The sequence below is a fragment of the Mytilus trossulus genome, chromosome 1 (assembly GCF_036588685.1).
Source record: "Mytilus trossulus isolate FHL-02 chromosome 1, PNRI_Mtr1.1.1.hap1, whole genome shotgun sequence".
NCBI lineage: Eukaryota > Metazoa > Mollusca > Bivalvia > Mytilida > Mytilidae > Mytilus > Mytilus trossulus.
Window position 1 is genome coordinate 66,163,323 of NC_086373.1, and position 26,827 is coordinate 66,190,149.

The 26,827-nt window shown below is 32.6% G+C and overlaps 1 protein-coding gene across 1 annotated transcript; it reads left to right on the plus strand.

The window, feature by feature from the left end:
- Positions 1 to 6,388: 6,388 nt before the first annotated feature.
- On the plus strand, positions 6,389 to 22,121 carry LOC134682472 (uncharacterized). The gene is made up of 14 exons (XM_063541770.1): positions 6,389 to 7,070; positions 7,847 to 9,191; positions 9,728 to 9,835; positions 10,393 to 10,568; positions 10,998 to 11,060; positions 11,973 to 12,174; positions 12,635 to 12,714; positions 17,212 to 17,929; positions 18,297 to 18,404; positions 18,888 to 18,994; positions 19,219 to 19,284; positions 20,179 to 20,277; positions 20,777 to 20,826; positions 21,946 to 22,121. Exons 1-14 carry the CDS (start codon positions 6,495 to 6,497, stop codon positions 22,043 to 22,045), a joined length of 3,798 nt encoding a protein of 1,265 aa, XP_063397840.1. The 5' UTR covers positions 6,389 to 6,494; the 3' UTR covers positions 22,046 to 22,121.
- Positions 22,122 to 26,827: the final 4,706 nt, after the last annotated feature.

The following is a 26,827-nucleotide window of genomic DNA, read 5'->3' on the forward strand; positions in this document are numbered from 1 at the left end:
TGATAAGTTCTTTGTTTATTGCTTTCTTTTACGAACAGTATCGTTTAGTTATCACGACAAATCCACCAGTCACTATAATAAGTATCTAAACTTCAAAATCGGTTGCTGAAACTATATACAATACAATAAATCTGCTTGATTTATGAGAAGTAAATTTATTATCCTTCAGTTTGTGTCATATCTTGCTAGCTTTCTTTAACTTGGTTATTTAAGATATGGATGTGTTTAATAATACGTTCATTTTCACATTAAGTTTTGTTAAGTACTTTACTATTTTCTTAGTCGATTTACATTGATGATTCTGTCACACTGCATATAATCAGATGTGACGATTTTGAAAAATCTTGACAGGCCTTGCATGCATATTTTTAGCAATATTTAAGAAATAACATCTACAAAATATAATATAAAAATAAAAAGATGTGGTACGATTGCCAGTTAAACATCCACTACGTACAAAAATGACACAGAAATTAATATAGGTCACCGGTCTTTAAAAATGCGAAAAGAATCCGTAGTGCATACTAGTCAGCTATAAAAGACCCCGAAATGACAAACGCAAAACAATACAATAGAGAAAACTAACGGCCTGATGTATGAACAAAATAATGAGCTAAAACAAATATTTTATACAACAACAAAAGACAACCACTGAAATACAGGCTCTTGATTTATGACAGAAACAGACAGAATGAGGCGGAGTAAATATAGTATGGAGGCGCCAACCACCCCCTAACATCGGACAGTAGTGTAACAGTACTGTATAGGGACAAACTATAAAATATAGCTAAAACAAAGGCTTCATTCATCAAATCAATACATCTAACAAAAACATAGAGGGACGTGGCAGGGTACTTACACATCCCCACATCAAAACGACACTAAGTACATATCTAAAAGTACTCTCAGTTACCGACAGCTAGTTCAAAGCCAATAACAACTAATAAAAATAATCATGCATCTTAGACTAAAATATCAATCCCCAACATCTAAAAGATTAAGATGAAAGACGTAATTTCGAGAAAATTAAACATGACAAAGCGCAATGCCGAGATACAGCTATCGACAGATTGTAGAGCCAGGAATATGTGTGCACATGCAACGAAATAACTTGAGATATTGCACAGTTTAAAAAAAAGGAATTATGTGATGGACGTAAAAAAACCAAAACTAAATCTTCTTCCCTCGCGAAGTATCGTTTCTATGATTGCATGGTCACAATTCAAATGTGGACACGTTCGCTAGAGTAGCTTGTTGCGGTAGGTTCGTGAACCGTTAAGTGTAACAGTAAGATTTTAAAAGGAGCGAGATTCAACTATTGCACAGCAGAAGTTGCCTATGTTGTGCAATAGGAATAAACAATATCCCGAATACATTTGTGATTGTAATTAAACACTGTTTGGGGAATCAAAAAATATGCTTAACCACTTAAGTAAGCCCTTATTGGAAAATATACAACCACGAGGAAATTAAATTTAAATGGATATTAAACGAAATAACATTTTTTCTTTATTTTTTTCTTCTTTTTTTAAAATTAAATGCGTTTGAAAAGCTTTAATGGATATACGTTTCTCATAACGCACAAAAAATTAAAAACTGAATGAGTAGGACGCAGAGTACTTCAATACACAGATGGCTGTCCGACTTTTAAAAAAGACATGACAAAACCATCTACTGTCGATTTTGCCTAAGGGAGTTAGACTCTTAATTCTAAATGATGTATTAGTTTATCAACGAAGAAACTAGTAAGAACTGAAGCACTGGATTCTGAGCTGACAGTTATATATATTACGTCGGAGGCACATGTAGAAAAGTTGAAGAATTAGAACTAAGATCAACTTAGTGTGCAGCTTGGGTATACATTTTCTGATACGATATCGTCCATAGCCTTGTTTGGTTGAGTTGTGTTTTTAGAGAACAACTCGGTTGATGAAATCTTCATAATGAGACCACGTTGCACGATGTGAAATACTGAGTCAGCGTCATAAGCTAGATAATTACTACGTTGAACGAAAAGATGACCATTATAGAAATACTGAGTTTTGTTGACCATTGTACCATCAGTTCCAAACCATATTTAGGATATGACGCAAAAGCACATGTACCATTAATATCGTTAAATTCAATTTCATCAGATGCGGGCGTGTACACACAAATTAATTTCGTGGAATATAAGTCTGGGAATATTGCTACCAAGTAAATGATAAAATCAATTAAACAGCGTTTGTATTGCCTTTTTGTTCCTAATTTCTCACACGTTGGTATTCAACTGAAAGATTTAAGTTTATATGTACTAGAAAAAGGAGACGAGGCGATAAAAGTAGCACATCTAGAAAGGTATCCAATAAGCAATTAAAAAAAAGCAGCTTTGAAATGAGTATTAATTATTGATTTAGACATCAATTCGGTGAGAGATAATCAAGAAGAGACCGAAAGCTAGACTAATTTTCTTTGAAAACAATTAAACAACTGTAACCAAACGAGCAAGCCAGACGTAGGCAAATGTTTATTTTCAGATCAATTAAACTGTAAATTTGAAGACTGTTAATATAAAAAATAACTAGAGTAAACTAGTTAACTTCAAATTAAATTTTTAAAATTTTAAGTAAATTTAAAGATCATTGTCAAAACGAGAAGAGTTACACCGTTTCAGTTTCAGCTGGTGGATCAAATACACTTAAATAAGTAGCGACTTTGTAATATTTTTGTCTTACAATGGCAACGTGATGGGAAAGTATAGAGAGATCAGACTCTGTATAACCGAGACGTATGTTAGTTATACATCCTTGATATAACAAACAACACCCCTCCTCTTCAAACAAAAAGGGGGAGAATAAAGAAAAAAATAAAGTTGATATTTTGGTCCTTTAAAAACATAGTAACACTTTAAAACCCATTTACCGAATTTTATTTTTTACCCTTTTTTGTTTAATGATCTTTTATTCATGACACCAACAATAATATGCATATATGATAGTCCTTTTGTGATTTAGTCAAATAAAACTTCGGAGAAAGAAAAGTACGAAGTTTACACGACTCAAAGCGATATGTAAAACCTACAGTTACTGTAAAATTAGGCAAAAATATAACTTCTAATGAATGAAGTGAAATGAAAATAATTCTGTGAAAGATGTTCAAATTCAAAAAACTATTTTGATCACACTACATCTGTCACGAGAGAGACCGTCAATTAATGAGTTGGTTGGCAATTCACCATATAAAGCGAACAATCGTCTTTCCAGCATATATGTTAATTTTTCTACCTCACTTGTCACTTTTTATCTGGTTGATTACATTAAGCTTCATCATTTAACAGTAAATTTAATATGCTATTTACGAATAAAGTATATATGTATCACAGGATTGATAGCCATATTGGACGCCATCACGAGTTGGTTGACCGTTATGGAATAACCGTTTCACAGATGATATTGGATATGTTCCGTATGTCGTAACTACAATTCCCCTTCTCTTTTCTCGAATGTGACCTACCGAATTCGACTATTTACCGGATTTGTATTAACACAAGCAACACGACGGGTGCCACATGTGAAGCAGGATCTGCTTACCCTTCCGGAGCACCAGAGATCACCCCAAGTTTTTGGTGGGGTTCGTGTTGCTTAGTCTTAGTTTTCTATGTTGTATCTTCTGTTCTATTATTTGTCTGTTTGTCTTTTTATTTTTAGCCATGGCGTTGTCAGTTTATTTTCTAATTATGAGTTTGACTCTCCCTCGGTATCTTTCGTCCCTCTTTTAAGTTTGGTTTCGGGCATACTTCGTCCCTGATTTTGCCGTTTAACTGCTTTTAAAAGTTATTGATTAGAGCGGTTTTTTCGACGCAAGTCTAGCGAACAAAAACTATAAGCCTAGTACATTTAGGAGTGTTTTAAATGACGCTTGTTCAACATTCTTCTTTTTTAAAAAGATCTTCAACTTTAAACGTTTAGCTTTCTAACTTTTTTTTTTATCTGAGCGTCACTGATGAGTCTTCTATAGATTAAACGAGCGTCTGGAGTTTCAAATTATAAACCTGCTACTCTTGATAACTATTAATATGAAGGTTATGGTTACAAAAGTTTTCCTACAAATTAAATGCAATATTCAAATGTGTATAGTTGAATCAATAGTTTCAAGTGAAGCTTAAAAAGATGTTTAAGAAATATATTTTACTTTTTTACACAAACACTTATGTAACCAACTACACCAACCTAAATAAACAAAAACGGTACAATAAGTCAGCTATATAAAAGCTGCTTTACTTTAATCAATTATCTACGATATTCTGACTTTTAGAATATTCATTTATCCCAGGGTTTTCTAAACGTTTTTGAAATGTTCACATTAGTATTGAAATAGTTGATTATCTCGATTGCAAGGAAGAGCATATATAAATTTTAAATTCTAATGTGAAATTCTCCCGTCGTTGCAGAGAGTTGCTAACTTCATCGACTATAAACGCGACAGAGTTTAAGCAAGTTCTGAACACTTCTGATTTATATGCAATTACTATCATGTGATGCAATTGTTGCACAATATAGAGACCTGATTAGGCTCCACGTGTAAGGCAAATTAGAAATTACCTACATTGGAATTGTTAGACAGTTTTAAAAGTACGTTTTTATTTTCCCTTTTAATGTAAAAACAGTATTTTGAAGATCAAAAGCGAAAATATAAACAAAATATCATGGCGTTTCAAAACATATGAAAAATGGAGTTCGTCTATATCGTATATAAAAATGAGAGTCATCAAAATAATTCGAAATAATGTTCTTGAAATTATTATAAGTAACAACACTGGATGTGTCGTGAAGACCCATTGGTTGCTTCCGTTTTTTTTCATCTCGTTCGTTGGTCGGGATGTTGTCTCTTTGACACATACCTGGGTTTCCCCCCAATTTTATGTAATAGAACATTTTATAATACGGTATTTAACTGTATACATCAAATACGGATTTAGAGATATATATCAGCGATACTTTATGCAAACATGTTTGTGAATCAAAACATTAACTTAATACAAACGTTTAAAGTAACCAAAAGAAACACTTTCGGAAAAGAACAGAAGTTACGGAGCGAAATTCAGATCAAGTAGCGCTGGTGGAAAAGTCCACATTGAAGAAGCCGATAACTCTTGATACTGATTTAAGATAGTAGTATACATGTACATGTATGAACAAGATGTGATAAAATCGGTTAATGGTTTATTTCTTTTTATCTAATATGAAATATATGGGACTGGACGTTTCGCACGGGGGAAATGGAGAATATGCCCAGAATCTTCTATTAAAAATGTATAAATCATATCATATTTAGGAAGGTACTAGTTAATAGCATCGCAATGGTTTGTATTTTTCACACTTTCAGAATAATATATCCTACACCTCTAACAGAATGATCGAAGTCTGCACATCATCTTTTACAGTATCATTAGTTTTACACTTTGTATTCATTTTTCAGCCTTATACTATTCCTTAAATTACAAATCAATACCGTGACTTATCCGTGTGCATTACAGAAGTAATATAATTGTAATTAATCAATTAGCTTCGACAGGCGAGACACATTACAATATTTTCCACGAAAGATGTTTGATTAATATATATTGCTTCAAAGTTGTAATTAACCGAATACCAACATTACTATCATGTTAGACGTAAAAGATTATGATCCATGTATATTTACGTAGCAGTAATATGCAAAACTATGAAAAGCATTAGCTACAAAAATTGCATTGAGATTTTTAGACGAACCTTATTAGTAGGGAAACCCGGGTTGCGTTCAATATCGTAGCGGATACATAGGGCTACGTAGATGTATGACTATTGAACAGGTAGCTAGCCTATAGCTGCTACGTAGTCTAGATATTGATAGCAGCTAGGCTAGCTACACGTTCAATAGTCATAAATCTACGTAGCACTACGTAGCATTACTATATGATTATTTAGCTGCTACGATGTTGAACGCAACCCGGGATATACAAGATTACTATACCGGGATCTGTAAATTAAAAAAATCCGAAACAAATAACAGAAAACAGATTTTTTGGCAAAAAAGGAGTATTGGGATCAATCATTAACTTACTTGATAATAAAAAAGATATCAATTTTCCTGTCACTTCAGTCTAAAGTAGTGGCTTTTGAATTAGTTTTCCATTATACAAGGAAATGAAATATTAGATAATGAAAATGCACCTATAATCAAAACCAAATGACAAATCTGTATTATAACACGCACTTTTAATTAAACCTAACGGTTATTATATAACTCGTAAAATTTAAATATAAATTTACTATTAATGTTATTAGACATTTTAATTTAGTAAACTGTTACAAGCAAGTCTTTAATCTATTGATCCCGTTAATCCGACACAAAAACGGCTCAAGTAACATTTAACTATAACTAGATCACCTCCGACATGTCAAAAATTAACCGCTAAAATTTACAAAATGGATCATGTTAATCGGAATATGATATCATACATATTCTAAAATGATATGTGGTTTCAGTATGATAAAAGTGGTGACGGAGGTCGGCGCTGGTGGAAAAATTGGCCAAATCGTCAATCGTATGATGTGAACAAACGCGATCAAGACGGATTATGGGACGGTGATATTCGAAAATTTAGCGACCATCCATTCAATGGATACTTTAAAGACATCAGAGAAATTGCAAATAGAGCAATCCCATCGTCAACAAACATCCATTCGTCTAATGTGAACAAACCTAGGATAGACAAATCGCTTGCGGTTACACCACGAACGGCCATAACGTTAGACAAAGTCCAGAGATATTTGACCCAGACTGAAAGTTTTGAGCCGAATTTAGACAGCCCGAAGACTGTGGACACATTCAGATACCCTCCTCCGTCAAACAGTCGTGCTTTATTGTCACTGAAAAGCGAACAGGACTATGCAGTACCTAAGAAATCTGGAGGCTGCACCATAGCAGAAAAATTTCTCGTCGGAACATCGATGTATTTAGCCATTGCAGTTTTGATTATGTTAATTGTGATTGGTGTTATGGTTGCATCACTAAAGGATATAAATAAATCAATCGACAATATAAATGTGGTAAGTATTCTTATTAAATTAAAAAGCAAAAAAAAACCCAACAAAAAAAAACCCACGGGATGTCTTAAAACCTTGCCACGCACGGTTAGTGTTTTTGTTAGATGTTTTATGATTTGTATCGATCTGATTATTTATGCCTTTTTTAACAGATTTTAATAGCTTCATTTTATGTTGTACTGTATCACCAGTGTACCTGGTTGTTATAAGGCTTGACACAAGCAACCATATGTAACCCTGTCGTATTATGTATGTGACTGTCCTATTTAGGAGCCTTTAATTCGTTTTTATTGCTGTATATAGTAGTTTTCGTTTTTTTTGTACATTTATCTGAAATTCTAAGCCAATTGGTCTCTAGGGTAGAATTGTCTCATTTGCAATGTCTTCTTATTTTCATACATGTTTTTTGACTGAGCAGTAAAAAAACCCCTAATTATTAGCCTGATCCACGCATGCCTTATTCATATCCCTAATACATCAACTGCTATAAATATAACGAAATAGTATATTTTCGCGGGTAAATTATGGATAAGCACTGCCAATAGTTCAGTGAGAAAATGCAATTTATTTCATCGATGTCATTTTTTGTTTATGCTTGTAAAAGGTCTTAATTGATTCCTATTAATATGATCAATATTGATAAATGATAAAATAATAAATGCACGCGTTAAACTTAAAAGTTAACGTTATTCCCCAGTGATCTTCGCAGTCTTTATATTCATATCCAACTTGCTGACTCAAAATTCAAACTTTGATTTTTTTTACAATTTTCTTTTCAGGATGGCTCTTCGGGAGATACTTATACACAGAAATCAATAGGAGTATTGCCCTCATTTTCTCCATTGTCTACTTCGTTTATAAACATAACACCGCCTAATATAGCTTCTACGTCTAAGCAGCTTATTACTACTTCTGCTAAACAAACTAGTTTTAACACTGGTTCTACCATATTTAAATCACCTACTACTACTCCTCGGTCAGTTACTTCTACGTTTAAGGCGATAACTATCTCTGCTCAACTAACTTCTTCCACGAAACAGCCAACCACTACGACTGCTAAGCCTACCACCACAACTTCTCAGCCTACTACCACTTCTAAACCTACTACCACTCCCCAGCCAACAACTACCACTCCTAAGCCTACTACTTCTCCAAATCCAACAACTACTACTACTCAGCCTACTACCACTGCCGAGCCGACCACTACCACTCCTAAGCCTACTACCACTGCCAAGCCAACCACTACCACTCCTAAGCCTACTACCACTGCCAAGCCAACCACTACCACTCCTAAGCCTACTACCACTGCCCAGCAAACCACTACTACTACTAAGCCTACTACCACTGTCAAGCCAACAACTACCACACCTAAGCCTACTACCACTGTCAAGCCAACAACTACCACACCTAAGCCTACTACCACTGTCAAGCCAACAACTACCACACCTAAGCCTACTACCACTGCCCAGCCAACCACTACTACTCCAAAGCCTAAGCCTACTACCACTGTCGAGCCAACCGCTACAACTCCAAAGCCTACTACTACCACTGCCAAGCTAACAACTACAATTCCTAAGTCTACTACTCCTCAGCCAACAACTACCATTACTAAGGCTACTACTACTACTACTACTCTTAAGCCAATTACAACCACTCCTCAGCCAACCACTTCAACTCTTCAGACAACCATAACTATCCCCATGACAACTACGACAACACCTAAACCAACAACTTCCACTGCAGAGCAAACTACTACCATTTCTAATACAACCACTACTCATGTGCCAATTGTAACTACGTCCAAACAAACTACAACAGCTTCACAACCAACAACAACTTATACAAATATGAAAACATCAATTTCCGAAACCACGGAAAGCACTACTAAAAAGACAAGCACAGAACGTGATGGCACATTATGCAACTCTAATTATTGCTCGTCCTTAGCTTACAATATGTACGGATATATAAATCAAACTGCAGATGAGTGCAGCGATTTTTACGAGTATGCTTGTGGAAATTGGGTGAATGCAAGGGAAGAAGCCATCGAAGGAGGATTTATAGATCCATGGAGAAGATCTGTTGAGGGGGATAAGAAGACAGAGTTCCATTCGAAAATCAGAGGTACTGTTATTAGAATATATATGGAAAGTCAGGAGACTTCCAATCGTTTAGATTGAGAAAACAGTTAGAAAATCTTAAAAGCAAATAGAACATTTATATAACATACAAAATAAAGGCATAGTTTTAAAAATGAATTTCTGCATTAAAATTTTAAGTCCATATAATGTAGATTTTTATCGGTATACTCATAGAAACTGATAGAATAAAAAAAAAAAAAATACACGTCACCCCCCGTTCATTGAATCAACACAAACCACTTCACAAATAGGTAGAACGCACAGATACATAGGAAGGTTAAGTGATCCCTGCTACACATGTGGCATCCATCATATCAATTTTGTAAGAGAAATTAAATTTAGATTTACCTATTTTTTTCCAATGCAATTGCATTACCTTTCTTTTAGATACATCTGGTTTCTACACAGAGGGTTATAGGCATAAATGTACTCATTTTGTTAGAATAAGACCTTTCAGCTGGTTGAAGTTTATGTTTAATTCAAATGTTAAAACTATTTAGTGTCCTCTTTTATTTATAGATGTTTTAGAGATACCCATTTCAGATGATGCCCCATCCTATTCAAAGAATCTCAAGCAATTGTATTCTGCCTGTTTGAACAAGGATTCTGTTTTTGACGACACTGCTGGTAAGAAACACATTGCTGCTTTTAGGTAACTCAGCATTCACCATATGACTATTTGAAAAAAATAAATTAAAGTAAAAATAACATAGGTGGAAGATACAACGGGGACATAAGTTGAAGGAATCTGACAACCTAATTGGAAAAAAACAAAAATCAACGCAGAGACAAACAATTTCACAATACGATACTTAAAACCGTAAGACTGAACCCTACAAATATAAGGAGTTTTTAGGTGCTCGGGAAGATTAAGGTGATCATTATCCTCTCGTGGCACCCGTCATGTTGCTAATGGTAAGTACAAATTCGATGATAAGTTTCATTTTAAGTTTATAATTGATCTGGACCCTGCACTGTTATGTGTTTATTTTTTAAGAGATGGGTCTCAGCTTTTTTTTTAATTGTTCTAATTTATTAATAAAACAGTTTGTATAAGTTTTGTAACATAATTTAAACTGCTGAAATGTCAATTTAAGAATGAAATTGAAAACCATATCTTACTGGTATTGTACAAGACTAGTGAAATTATTTGTTTTTATTAAAAAAAAAACAACTTTTTTCAGTCATGTCAGAAATTCGTTTCTTCCTGCAAATTCTCGCATTTGATTCGACAATGCAAACAACAAAATCCATAGAAGAAATACAAAACTTTGCCATGTACTATTTTGGATCTTACCCGCTCTTTCGTTACGACGTGGCTCCAGTTGTGAAAGGGGAAGATACAGTATATACTCTGACGGTAAATGTATATTTTTTAAATCTAAACATTTTTTATTGTTTTCAATCAGAAAATAATAAGACTTCTAGAAGTTTTTAGTTAATTGATTGTTGATTGATGATGATTTGTGGATAAACAATCGCATACATGTTCCTTATATTGTCAAATGTACACCAGAACATGTTGAAATACATATTTCCTTATTGGAACATATGGAAGGAAATCGGTTAAGTCTGTATTATCAGAATGATGTTTACAAGGATGGTCTTGATTGAGTTCGTGTTTACGCTATGAAATAAATTTCTGTAACTGTTTTGATTAGTCTATCTTCTGAGTTCTGTTTTAAAATCTCTTTACCGCGTAAATACACGGCCGTTATCGAGTGCTATGTAACACTCTTTACCTCTTCACATATACATTGTATTAATATTATTTGGTACTGTTTTGTAGTTATTCCCACCTTCAATGTATCTGCGTCGTGATATTTATGATGGTAATATTGATGAAACAATTGTAAGTATTTGTACATTGTTATATTATGAACTACTGCCTCTATGGTCTCGTGGTATGGTGCTCGGCTTGATTTTGGAAGGTGGACGGTTGGTTCAAACCAAATATCTGTTTTCAGCTTTTTTTTTGCTTCTAGGGGAAGTACTCGTTTACGAGTAAGAGCAAGTATTCGTTGACTGGAAAACGAATAAATGTGTATAAAGATGTTTGATGTGTTGAAGAACAAACGTTGGCTTCTCTTTTATCACTCTTCAGAAGACATTCTTTTAATAACTGAACATTACAAACTATTGTCTTAGCAATAACAATGTATCAGCGACATTCAAGGCTCATTCAAGCCCAGTAGTAAGCACTTCCTCAATGCTCTCCAATTTCGTACTTTGTTTGGCCTTTTAAACATTTCTTAATTCGAGTGTCGCTGATTAGTCTTTTGTAGACGAACCGCACGTCTGGCACAAACATAAAATTTCAATCCTGGTATTTATGATGAGTTTATTTACAACCAAGGGTTCGATGCCACTACTGGTGAAGTTTTAATTCCCAGAGGGTATAACCAGCCAAGTAGCCAGCACTTCTGTGTTGACTTGAGTTATCATTGATATGTTCATATAACTATAAATTAACTGTTTACAAAACTTTGAATTTTTGAAATACTAAGGCTTTTCTAACTCAGGAAAAAATGACGTTAACTGAATTTGGCAAAACTTACCGTTCATGTACATGTAAAAGAAATACTTTTTTATTCAACTCGTACTGCCGAAATCGTATCTACAGCTGATTTAACATCAAAGTAAAACAGAAACCACTATAGATATAAGAAGAATAACTCTGTACTTCAAAATATATTATATCTATTATATTAACAACGACAAGTGAGCCCTACTATAGACATAATGTTTTAATCTTTTTTATAAGGACGGACTTGATTATTTGCACCGTGTTCCTACTGTTCTTGATTCAATATATGGAACCGGTTCTACTGGCTCTGGGGGTGAATTTAGACGGCGCAGGGATGCAGACATTGTGAATGACGACTTTGATTATTTTGATGACGAGAAACAAAATAAAAGACCAGAGATAATTGGCCGGAAGTTATTGCAAGAGGATTATTATTATGGTGAGTTAATACTTGTATAATGTAGATATATTTGAAACTTTTGCAAGAAATATACAACTTGATGATATATTTTTTTAATGATTTTTAACATGTTAAATAGTAAAGTAATAGACTTTAAAATATGTCTAAGTCTTTAATTTAAATTGACTTTTTCAGTTAAGTAGCAATTATAAAGTATGTAAAAGTAATGACTTTGTTACATACATATAGACCAATGACTCTCTTATGGACAGCAACATCACAGTCATATAATCCTAGCTGTCACAATAAAAAAACCACCGAACGTGTTCACATAACATTGATTTAAACCATGTACAATAAAGTATCAAATGTCAAAATCAATTTGGATGAGTTTACATTAAGGAAAAAATTTATAAAGTTATTACTCAAGCAGTTCATTGAAAAAATACTACTTTTCGACTTACGTATAATCATATTCATTGTAATTACCAAATTTCAGAGGATGAAGGCCAATCCGTATATGCTACTGCAAGAGAAAAATTGCTCGATGTCTTCAAATTCGAAAGGCAGCTACATCAGGTACAATATAATGATTGATTTTTTTGCCTAAAATCTGTCCGAAAACAAAGACGTTTCGACACCTCACCATTTATGTACACAAAATCTATAAGCTTACCACTTTTTCTTATATAATGCCCCCAAGGGTGACTGGGATATAGAAATATGGTCATTTGGTCTTCTCCCAACCGGCAGTAAAACGCTTGCCGAAGTGGGGCATCCGTTTGGCTGTGCGGGATTTATCAAGTTCACAGTCACGTCCGGTCAGAAGGGGGACGTTAAATCCGATGCCTCGTGTAAAGAGAGTGCCACGCTCTTTGCACGTTAAGAACCCTTGCAACAACTCTTTGAGGGGTCCGTAGGTGGCCTGTTACAGGGCAAAATTTTTGTCCATATCCAATATTGCCTCATTTTCCAGTGGCAGTCCAAATTTCTCCTACCATCATCCCAGATGGCCTCTATCGTATCCACCTACCTATTGTCTTTTTGTGAACTTGTTCTCGTCCTGAATATGCATGAAATAATTGCCACTAGACGTTAAGCAACCAACAATCAATCAATCAATCTTATATAATGGTGTTGTTATTGCAATGAATTCGTTTGCACTAAGTAGTTGTATTCAAAGCGACTGTGTTACGTGGACAACCATATTTAAGGTTTCCTAAACACACGTATAATCACATTTCCTTTTAGTGATCATGACATAGTTACTTCAAAAATAAAATTAGATGACATTGAAAGAGGACCGGGATTGTGGATCATGAATCTAAATACAATTAAGACTGATGAATTTTCAAATGCATTTAAAACGTTTTGGGAAAATTGGGTTAAAAACAAGAATCGATTCAATAGCATTCAAGAGTGGTGGGATGTTACAAAATCAAAAATTAAATTTTTGACCATGGAAATTAGTCAAAAACTAAACCGTTTATCAAAACAAAATAATGTCATTGATTTAGAAAAACAGCTTGAAAAATTGAAACTTCAATTAAACGAATCAAATAAATCATGTGACAAAATTTCAGAATTAGAAAATAAAATTAAGGAATACTATACTAAAAAAGCAGTCTCTGCAAAAATTAGATCAAGAACTAAATGGGCCGAAGACGGGGAAAAGTCGACAAAATACTTTTTTAATTTAGAAAAGAAAAATGGGCAGAACAAACTATGGCAACGTGTAAAAACAGAAAACGGTGAGTATAAATGTGACATTGATTCAATCTTAAATGAACAAGTAAAATTTTATACTAAACTTTTTGCCACGGAAGGGTGGGACAAAACAGCGGGCGAACAACTTTGTCAATTTATCGTAGACAAGGTAAGTAAGGAAGATCAAGAGATGTTAGATAGAGATATAAATATCTCTGAAGTAGAAAAGGTACTAAAATTACTTAAACAAAACAAATCACCTGGCGAAGATGGTATAATATCAGAATTTTATGTTTTATACTGGGATATAATAAAAGACGATTTCTTTAGTTTATTACAAGAAATTTTTAATGATAATATATTGAGTAACTCTCAACATAAGGGGGTCTTAACCTTATTACATAAAGGAGGGGAAAGGGAAAATATAAAAAATTGGAGACCACTAACTTTACTAAATTGTGATTACAAAATTATTGCAAAGATTCTATCTGAAAGACTTAAAATAGTATTGCCTAAAATTATTCATACCGATCAGAAGGGGTTTGTTAAAGGTAGTAATATAAGCGAGGCTAACCGAATGATTCAGGACATTATAGAATATATTGACAACGAAGATGAAGAAGGAATTATATTATTTTTGGATCAACAAAAAGCTTTTGATAGGGTTGAATGGGAATGGATAGATTTTGTATTGGAGAAATTTGAATTTGGCGGGAAATTTAGAGCATGGATAAAGATGCTATTATATAATGCTACTACGTGTATCAAAACTAATGGGTTTGTATCAAGATACTTTTCTATTACTCGCTCCGCTAGGCAAGGGTGTCCAATAGCGCCTCTGTTGTATATCATACAAGCTGAACCCATGGCATGTGCAATAAGGGGTGACATTAAAATAGAAGGATTAAAATTACCAGGAGGGGGAGGGAACTTTATAGAAACCAAATTATGTATGTTTGCAGATGACACCCAGGTATTTAATAAAAATGAAAAATCTGTAGAAAATACTTTTAAAGTTTTGTCCTTATACGAAAAAGCTTCGGGTTCTAAAATAAACTATGACAAAACAAAAGGCTTACTATTAGGGGCTTCTAAAAGAAAACGATTTAAATTTGATAAAATCAAATGGATCACAGGCAATGTTAAAACTTTAGGGGTGTGCCATGGTTATGAAATAGATGACAATGATATTTGGAGAAAAATAATAGAAAAGGTTAAAAACTGTGTACATGTATGGAAAAGTAGGAAGCTTACATTTAAAGGTAAAACACTTATGGTAAAAAATATGATACTTTCTCTTTGTTCTTACGAGATCGAAATACGAGGAATTCCGGATAAATATACTAAAGAGCTAAATAATATAATTTGGAACTTTATATGGGACGGTAAAGTGAACCAGGTAGATAGAAATGTCTGTTGTTTGGACGAAATAAAAGGGGGGATGGGAATGGTAAGTATAGATACGTTTATAAAAAGCAAACAAACAAAACTAGTATATCGTTTAATTCATGAGCCATTGGAAAGCTGGAATGCGATCGGTAAGTATTGGCTTCGGAAATTTGACGAAAAATATAATGACACTTTTTTTGTATGTAAATGTTCAAGTTTAAACGGTTTAGATATGAACCAACTACCACAAATTTATCAGAAAATTATAAATACGTGGTCAGGATTTATTCAAAATGTTGAAATACCTCCCTATAAAAGTGCTATTTTAAATACGAGGTTATTTGGAAACTCTTCTATTCGTTTCAAAAATAAATCATTGTTCTACTCTTCTTTTTTAAAAAGCGGTTTCACAACTATCCAGGACATTTGGAATTTAGAAACTACAGATTTCATCAGCTGCAATGAAATTTATAAGAAGTTGATTGATCGAAGAAATTGTATTTCCGATTTTTCAAAAATTAAACAGGCAATTCCTAAAGATTTCGTGCAAATTTTGAAATCTTGCGGAAACCAGAATTTGCATCATGAAAGTAAATTAAAGATTTCAAATGACCTTGAGATCATTAATTTAAACAACAAAAAAATCAAACCATCAAAGTTAAAACTCAATTATATTCGTACGGTTTTAAATAAAGATGTATCTCCAAAATGTCAAATTAAGTGGGAGGAAATATCTGGAACAAATTTACCTTGGGAAAATATGTGGTCGGGACTAAATTTTTTGAAAATTGAAAATAAAGTAAAAGAATTCCAATGGAAATCCTTGCACAATATTTTATATACTGAAGAAAGATTAAAAAAAATGAAGATATCAAATGGAAAATGCCACATTTGTCAAAATGACAATAATATAGAAACCCTGCAACACTTATTTTTCAGTTGTAGTACATCACAGTTAATTTTAAAAAACCTCCAAGAAATACGTATTAAGTCAAAAATAGGAATAAGTAATCCTTTTGGTGAAAAGGAGGTTCTATTGGGTATAAACACGAAACAACTAAAATATGATAATTTTTTAAACATAATAATCATATACTTTAAATGGACACTATGGAAAATTAGGAATTCAATAAAATTTAATAAAACGCCTAAAACACCACAAGATATTTATAAAATCTGGAAACAAAACTTGAAATATAATCTAAAATTTGTTCTTCTTTTGAAAGGCGTTGATATCATTGATAAGACAAAATTGGAGTCTGTAATAATGAGAATTTAGACCTTTTTTATACAGCTTGAGTCAAAGTACATTTTTTATGGTTTATAGTATTAGAATAATAATTGTATCAAAAACAAATGATAAAAAAAAAGTATTAGCCTATCATGGTTATTGTAGTAAATGCACATCTTTTATGTGGGTATCTTATAATTATTTACTTACTATTTTGAAATCAAAGTGTAGAACTGTTAGATGCTTCTAACATTATATTGATATTATATTTTTTACACTAAATGTATTCCAAGGTTAAAAGTGGATAACTTTTTTTTATTGCCTTCTATTTCCCCTGGATAGATGGTTTCATTTTGTAAACAGGGACCCTTAGCCTGATCCTGGACGACTAAGGTAATTGTACACAGGAAATATTTAGAAATAAAACGTTTGTATGTCTTAAAAAAAAAAAAAAAAAAAGGTTTCCTAAAATAAAGCAGGATAGAAGAAGTCGATCAAAGTTAACATCATCCATTTTGTGTTCTTATTTACATTTTTATTGTAAAACAGCTGATCTCAGCATAAGAAGGAAAGTTTTGATGCTCAGGTTATTAATAAGACACTTAAACATGTACTTTTTATCTATCTTAATGAAAACGAACTATCACAATAATCTGGTATGATATCAAGTGCTCTGAGTGGGTGAGCATATTCAACATAATTTCATATGTATTCAGAATTGAAAGCATTTTACGTGTTATATATTCCAGATCATCCCTTCTAGCAATATTGATAGCCAGACAAGTAGTATCAATATACAGTTTAGTGACCTACAAATAAGGCACCCTTTATTGAATTGGACAGATATATTCCCAGATGTAAAACCGAACACACCAGTCAAGATTACCCATCCAACTTATTTCTATGGTTTGGATAGACTTGTCGCAGATACAAGTGCAGATACCATAAAACTATATGAGCTGGTAACAGTAATCGTTCAAGGATTATGGAAATACCTTCCATATAATAAGCGGACTGATTTGTATTTTAGTGACATCAGAGAAGAGCGATATAATTGGTTAAGTTGTGTCAATTTTACCTTTGACCTTTTGAATTCTGAACTACATAAAGAATACTCTGTAAAGATGTCGACCGATATAGCTAATGGAGTAGATTACACTAAAACTATGATTGATAATATAACAAACGTTATGCAATTTAATATAGACAATTCAACAGACCTCAGTGAAGAAACTAAATTGTCACTCTTTAATAAATTATCTTCACTTCAAGTGGAGGTTTTACCACAACCAAACATAGATTTATCATTCAAATTAACGTCTTCAATTTCATTTGTTCTTTCTGCAACTGAATGTTTGAAGAAACGTTTCAATGAAGACATGGCAAAACTGGGAAAATCAACGAAATCAACAGTGATTGAATGGTCAGATCTCAAACCTCAATATAACGTTAGGTTCAATGAAATAGGTAAAATTTTATTTTGAATATTAAAAATTAAAATCGAAGAATAATTTCACTGAATAGTGTGGTTTGAGATATTGTTTGTTATTTACGAAATTATATATTGAAAAAAAGAAATATTTTGATGTTTTACCTTTCTCAGCATAATCTTTCCGTTTAATTGATTTGTGTCTAAAACTATCGAGCAAAAGTATTCATGAAAATACTGAATGAATCAATTATAAATCCCCCTAAACAAAATTGAAAAAAACCCGAACATCGTCAGTGATAAAGATCATAAAGAAAATAATTCCAGAAATCAGTTCATCAAATTTGATAAAATGAATTTTTACTACTTGTTGTTCTACTATAAAGTTGTCGTTTTATTTTCCAGAACTGCCACTTGGACTAACCTCTTTGACAATTGAAAAAGAGCCCTTGTTTCCTATTTTAACAAGTGTTGGATTTAATATAGCATCGAACATTGTAAAGGCGTTATATGGTAAGGTTACATCTGTCAATTCGAAGACTGGAAAGCCGACAAATTTTAACCGCCTATGTGGTTTTGTGGTAGAGTGTTCGTTCCGGGTGAGGGATGTTGTGGGTTCGAACAGCGACACGATAAAACCAAAGGCTTCGAAATGGGTTTACTGAGTAAAAAGTAAAAAAAAATCCCAAATTGTACCAATAGACTAACACGATAAGCCATGTTATTACCGTACTAGTTCACAGGGTAACAGTCAGGACACTATGGTCTGACTCCGAGCTGACCAGTCTTTACACCTACTCCGTCATGCCGCGTGCTAAGTGGAGAAGCAGCAAAAACCCATTTAAATTCCTCAGATGAAAAATAGCTTGTGTGCAAGTTTTTGACCAAAAAACATCGTGGGATTGAAACTGTATCGTTTCCCTTTAGCTAAATACATTTTAACCTACGTAGAATGTTTTTATATCGAAAGTGTCAAACTATTACTTTTATTTACAGGTTCCATGGAAATAGCTTTAGCAGAATCATGGTGGAGTTCATCTTCATCCTCATTTTTTCTCAATACATGGAATTGCTTTGACAATCAACTTTCATCCGACATTACTGTAAGATATTTCTGAGAATGTCTGATATTCGTTTCAATGACGAAAACTTGAAAAGAATCTTTCAAAAATCTATTTAATTTAAAACCAAAACGTTTTCTTTTGCGCGCTGAAGTGATGAGTTATTTCTTTTTAGCTATTTACGAACCAATATCGTTTGATTCAAAACCTTTCCTTTTACAGAGACTTATCATGCTATTTATGTTAAATAAAAATTGAAATTGCAGATCAACATCCGTTCAAGTACAGGAGAAGTAATGAATGCGGACGGAGCACTACACCTCATTTATCAGGTAAAACTTATGTCAAAATAAAATTCAACACATATTGTAAAATGTATACACATTACAGTTGTCATGTTGAAATGTGAATAGGATGATATATTCAAGCAAACTACATTTTTGAGTTCTAAGGGAAGCAAATACAGAATTTCTATATTTCACAAATTTAAGGCTATTGGATTAATTTTTTTTTTGAGTACCGTATTTATTATCATACACAGTTGATTTAAGAACATATGCTCGCTATAATATACAACAGAATGTTTGCCTGCCGTTCCAGAGGACCTGAAATCGACCCCAGTGTTTGGTTGGGTTCGTTATGCTCTGTCTTTAGTTTTCTATGTTGTGTTGTGTGCACTGTTTGTCTTTTCTTATTTAGCCATTGAGTTGTCAGTTTATCTTTGAATTATGAGTAAATGTACCCTTGGTATCGTTCGCCTCTCATTTTTTCAGTACCTTAACATGCAGGCCATATTCACAACTAGACAATATGCCAACAGCAGCTGATGAATCTAAATATGGCAATTTAACGTACAAAGTTTCTTGTATATTGTTTTGTTAAAAAAAATATTAAATTTTTTTTAGCCAGAAAATATTTTTAAAAGTATCACTTATCAGGTTCTTTTGTTGCAATCATTCATACGTGGATCTTACTTGCATTGTCCCGTTGTCCTATCCACTGCTGTGACATTTTAATTTTCAATGTAAAACATCAACATCATTCATTATGCCAATCTTCCTACTTCGACAATAGCTTAATAGTGGACGTGACTTTATTACGTGACATAGAATGCATGCATAGATGATAAATTTATATCGTATTGAAGCGCATAGTGGCACTCCGTTAGAAGTTTATACCTAGACCTTTTTATTTAACTAAACATCGGTTTACCATTATATTTAAAGGAATATGAACGACAGCTGGAATCTGCAACTTCAGAGATATATTATCTTCCAATATTATCTGCAACTCCGGAACAATTGTTTCTTCTACATTTTACACAAGTAAGTTGACTTCAGAAGTTTGTACATCCGAGTTAGAAGAAACTTTGTTTATCAAGTAATTTTTTGTTTAACAATCTGGTCCAACTGAATTTCATGAACTCTGCTTTGTAGGTTGCATTATTTGCTTTTTAATTTGTGTTGTTTTATTTTTATTTTGTTCTGATAATCTCTATCTCTTGAAAGCGGCCATTTCCACCATAAATTTAAATGAGTGTCTGATACCATTCATACTATTGAAAACATCATTATGACTATGCATTTTTATTTTAGCCATGAACTCTGATGTTGATAGCGTTTAAATTGATAAACTTTGATTCGTACATTGACTGTTTAGCTTATATATAAATTTAGTTGATGTCAATTTAAAACACAATTATATTTTTGTGAATTAAAAGAGTTTAAATCATGCATAAATGAAAAAGGCAGGGTAGGATATAGGGTAGGATATTATATCGACTTTCTCATTTCTAATAATATATGAATTCATTTCTATATTCAGAATTTTTGTGAAGTTCCATTTGGAGACACAACATCAATGAGTAAACATAGGTAAGAGATATTCAAAACTTGAATACCTAGGTATGCTTCCACCAGGAACTCTCAATCATCATAAAGTTTATATTAGTACATCAACTAAAATTTTAAAGAAGTTATCTTTATTTAAAATTGGTCCTGATGTATTTTCAGTGCCATTTTGTTTCAAAAGCAGAAGTTAAGAAGAATAGTGTTTAATTTTATTGACTGTACATAACGCAAAGTGACAAATGTTTTTAATGTTTATAAATGATACGAAAAAAACCCGCACAACATGCGATAAGGTTAATTCTAATATGACGCTCTTCTTTAGCTTTGAGTACACAGATATGTTCTAATTCGAATAGAACATGGGCTGCACGTGATTGACGTCACAATTGAAATTGCAACGTCAGATGAATTTTTAATAACACCAGAGATCAAAATGGACATTTTTGTTGGTGTTGTTCGCTAGGAAATTAAATAAAAACATTTTTAAAGTAAGTTTAAATGTTTCTTTTCTTGTTTTATTGACAAACTGTTGAAATTTTTAAAACGTTTTTGTTCATCAAATCAAAATGGCGACATTTCGAGCATCTACAAGAGGTCTGCTTCGGAGTACAAAAGTTCAAAATATTCCTATTAGAATCGAAATAATTCTATAATGCCATGCTCTATGCTCGCTAACGCTCGGTATTAAGATATTAACAAATATAATGCCTACCCATGTTAAAATGAGCATAGAGCATGGCATGAAAGAATTATTTCTTAATTCTACAGAGTAACTCTCCTGTCTCTCTACCACGATTTATCGAATACAATGCATGTTTTTGTACGTATTGCTACACTTTATACAGCCAAATGCACTCTTCACTTTGGTATGTGTTTTAATAACGACATAAATTAAAGATGACCGTATATCTAAATACAATCTTGATTGAGCAACAAGTGCACGAACCGGAAAGAGTAAATGTCACATGTGCACTTTTCGGTTGAGCAGTATATATTTACGTGTGACCCTCAAACAATTGTTTGTTGCAAATAAAGTCATTTATTTACATTTTTTTGCTTTATATAATTATATTATATCATTCAATTTAATTCTTTATTCTGTATCTTTCATGAATGATATCAAGTTTTGATTTACCTTTTCAGAATAAATCACGTGCTTAGAAACAGTGATTTCTTTTATAAGGCATTCCAGTGTTCTTCTGATAAAGACATGAACCAAAAGAACAAATGCTCTCTATTATAAGTCATTGACCATGAATGTTCACCTATGATTCATTTAGTGACGAAATTACATGTTGTAAAGACTTTTTTTTAATAAAACTCAGTCTTGAAAATGATATTCATGATCTTAAGTAAATGTATGCGTAGATAGATGATTTTAAATTTCGTAATCTGCATGTAATGTTTCTCAAAGACATTAAGCAGGAATTAATAATAAAGCACACATTTCTTAATCTACTTCGTCCCAGGAAGACCACAGGTACCTTTCCTGTCCTTGGCATTGCTTCTTCAAAGTTTTCCCTGATTTTCTGTAGATCAGATGTTATATCCCTGAGCCAGGTTGTCCTCTTTTCTGTAGGCCATGAGGAATCCACTATAACACCTGTGTAGTTAAAAGTTAAATCACAAAAAAACTGAACTTCAATTCGGAAAGTCCATAATCACATGGCAAAATCAAATAACAAAACGCATCAAAACGAATGGACAAGAACTGTCATATTTCTGACTTGGTACAGGCATTTTCAAATGTAGAAAATGGTGGATTAAACCTGGTTTTATAGCGCTAAACCTCTCACTTTGATGTCAATCTCATCGAATTCCGTTATATTTACATCGATACGTGAACTAAACAGAAACAATAAATAAAATAGTCAAAATATGGGTACATCAGTCATCATCGTATAACAATTTTAAAAGGAACAATTTAACAGAACACAAAAACATCTACAAACACATTCATTGATTTGTGTGTCTGACGTCAGAAAATTTTATACGTTACATAGATTTGGGCATACAAACAATTTAAAAATTTATCCCTTTTTGACCCCAAAATATAGCAGTTTTACAAAATTGTTAAAATATAAACTTTTAGTTATTTATTGAAAAGAAGAATGCCTCTGCTACATAAATGGGCTGTTTTTGACAATACAATGCACATATATCGGGTACTAGCATCATAAGGTCATGCTAAATTACTGAAATCTTCACAATTTCAGCATTTTAGATAAATTTTAGACGGTTTCCGTCTTAAATGAAAGTGGCCGCATTCGTGTTCATTCTTAATATTGAAATGTAAGTTGTATTTGATGATAATACATAACATATATAAAGGTTGTGGATGAACACGGATGCGGCCACTTTCATTTGTGACAAAAACATTTGTAAAGTGACATTTGTTTGGCATATTTGATATTTTTTTTCATATTTAAGATTGAATCGGAGCGTTTTTAATGACTCAATCTGTTAAAATATTTTACATAAGCTAATTGAATCAACAGAAATAGACGCTTTAGTGTTTAAAAAGTGTTAAAAATCATTCGTTAGATAAACCTGAAATGTGAGGCCAAAATCGGCCCGTACCGGACCTAATCCTTTCTATCTACGTATTGTAATCGGTCTTTCTATTAGTTCTTGTCTTGTCCTTTATCATAATTCTTTGTAGCTTACGGTGTTTGAAAACTTATTTGCAATGATGTTTCTTGTAATGTTTTTTGAAGACGCAGCTGTTAGTCTCCAAGTATGGATTTTATATTGATGATATATAGCGTCCTTTAACAAATAAATATAACCTTAAATGGTTATCACTTAAGAATTGAATGCTTCTTTTTGTAAATTTATTGGGGTGTAAAAGCGTTGACCGAAGTACATTTTGTATGAAGCGCGGAAGCGCTTCATTCTAAAAATGTACGCACGGTCAACGCTTTTACAACCCTATAAAGTTACAAAAAGAAGCATTCAATACTTATAATTACATTTTTAGCTAGGATTATAATAACACGATTTTCATGAAGTTTAATTTTTAAATTCACCTGTGCACTTTATTGTGGGACCTCGTGTGATCATGAATGAAATGTTATTGTCTCATGCAATTGCTTACGAAATAACATGTGATGTGCAATTAGCCAATCAGAATAACGTATTATAATGAAACATACATCTAATGTGATTATTTATTAATAGAGGTTTCCAGATTTGCTACCGTACCAACCGTAGTACGAAGTGGGAGCCGTCATTTAACTTTTGAAAATTATTGATGTATACACTTTATATCAACAAATGTTTTAGGAATCAAATGCATAACTGTTTAGAGAATTTTTAGCTGTAATTTGGGACTAATTTCATGTGGTTTCTTCTTGTATTCGTAGAAAACAATAGTGTGTGCACTCGATTATGCTTTCAAGTTACCGTTGCAAGTAACCGTCGGTACGAAAGGTTTATAGTTAAGAGTTATTTCCCCGTGAAACTACATAGATACAAAGAAGCTAAATTACAAAACAAATCTAAAACTTTATAAATTTTGTTTGTAATAACTTTATGTATCATAATAAAATGTTAAAGTTTTGTATTTATTTTGGTAAGTTTTTAGAAAACATGATCAAATAAAATGTATTTGAACAAAATAAATTGACCTTGATAACAAAAGAAAAATGACAAAATTAATATAAAACCAAATCTTTGTTAAGTCAGTGCGCGAGAGGTTTATGCCTTGTGATAATTTTGTGTAATATGTTATATAGCTGTTGTATATATATGTTGAAGAATTGAATAAAGATAAAAAAAAATAAATCAGACATCCGGAATCGGAATGAAGTTATAAAAAAGACAAGGTCGTTTACATCTTCAATTTGAACAATTATGCAAAGAGATATGGCTGATATCGTATTTACTTGGCATCCTTTCTTTTTGGACAATTATCTTTACCGTCGGGCTTAAAGTTTTTCTTTATAAAAAACCCCTCATAAAATCAATATGCTCTATAAATTTTAGAAACATGCCCTTTTTTAATATCTTTTTCTCAGTAAGCCGAGAGAGAAAACTCAGAAAAACTGGGGTTAAACTATTTTATTATAAGTAATATCGTTTTCATGATACTAGTACATATAAACCTGAACCAAATTACAGAGAAACATTTACCAACCGATGAAAATGATCATAAATTTTGAGTCCATAAATCAGTTGTAAATGGTGCAAAAGACATGATATAGCAACACAGTATTTTTCTGTAGAACATTACGGAGAGTTAGAAAGACATATTCATATTGCATTAAACTAAGTGTAAATATAGCGTCAAACTATTGCCGTTATCAGTGAACAAAATACGCTGTGTTGTATGAAGTTTTTCTGGCAATGCTGTATGACAAAAGGATTAATGGATGGATACTGGTTTAATATTACCCCTCGTAGATTTTATTATACTACTCGCAGGCATGTGCAATTTTACTCGCGACAATATTGACAAATATTAATGTAATAACAATATCTAGTGACATAACAATAATAAGCTAACACGATGAAGTAACATCGTGATGATAAATATTTCTACTCAAAAAATGGTTTTCGTTAGTGTCATAAAATTTATATTCATTCTTTAAGTAATTAATATAATCAACAATTTTATTAAAAGTTCAGTGACAAAATATAAGGATAGAGATAGATCGATAGTTTTACAATGTGTGTTGCGTTTTATGAAAAAATGTTGCTAAAATGATCGAAACGATAGCTTAATTAATAAAAAATTATTTAATGAGAAATCAATACAATTTTGAACTCATTTTTGCCATTAGCACGTGCACTAGTTCAGTGACGCATCCAGAACTTTTCATAAAGGGGGGGGGGGGCGCTCCATCCATGCTTCAGTGATTCCCTATATAATCAACCAAATTTTTGCCACGAAAAAGGGGGGGGGGGCGGTCCCCAAGCCCCCTTCCCCTGGATCCGTCTATGTAGTCATTAACGAAACCAGTAAGGTACAAGTAAGATATTATAAATAAGTAGTTTCTAATTATTCCAATTTATATTTAAGTATTAGAAAACATTCTTTATTCTAATCCTTTTCTTAATATACAAAAAACAGAAATATAGCCATACAGAAACGCAAATCTATATTTAGAATATAAAGGTCGAGGCAAATCAGTTCCAGTAAGGACTGTTTGGTTCATTCTCTTGTGCACAAAATAAATTTTATCGTATAATATCACGTGCAAGGTTTTCTTGAAGCAGTGAAATCGTAATAAAATAAAAGATAACAGTTTTTATCACTGATATGCAATTTTGTTTCTCTATTTTTATCATGATACATACAATAATCTCATGCATTAAATGAAACCTCCCAAACAGCACCAACGGTTGTGTTACGTACCAACCGTACCTGATACGTAGCAAATCTGGAAACCTCTAATAAACGTATCCGTGAATAGAGCTATGTATGCATGATATGTGAAAGGTGAAATAAATAAAATACCGACCGCCGCGGAAAATTCAAAACGAAAATTACCCAACCAAATGGAAATATCGAATTGTCAAACACATCAGACGCATGGATTACAACTGTCATATTCTTGACTTTTTACAGGGATTTTCTACGTAGACATGAACGAATGTAGAATACATGTTAGTCAAACGATAATCGCAAAACCGATATATGCTATATCATGAGACAACTAATCAGAATCAACTTTTGTTAATATTCGGAGTTGTTTAACGGATTTCAAATTTAATATAGGCTTTGTATTTCGGGGCAATTTTGGGGCCCTTTGTAGCTTGTTGTACGGTGTGAGCCAAGGCTCCGTGTTGAAGGTCGTACTTTAACCTATAATGGTTTACTTTTTAAATTGTTATTTGGATGGAGAGTTCTCTCATTGACACTCACACCACATCTTTCTATATCTATTTGTATGCATAGATTGACAAAACCTCGAAATCAAATATTCACGATAATGCAAGTGTTGCTAAATGCACAAAAAATCATACCCAAAAATGCAAAATGTCACTGCATGTTTTAAGTCTTGTGTACATCCTATATACA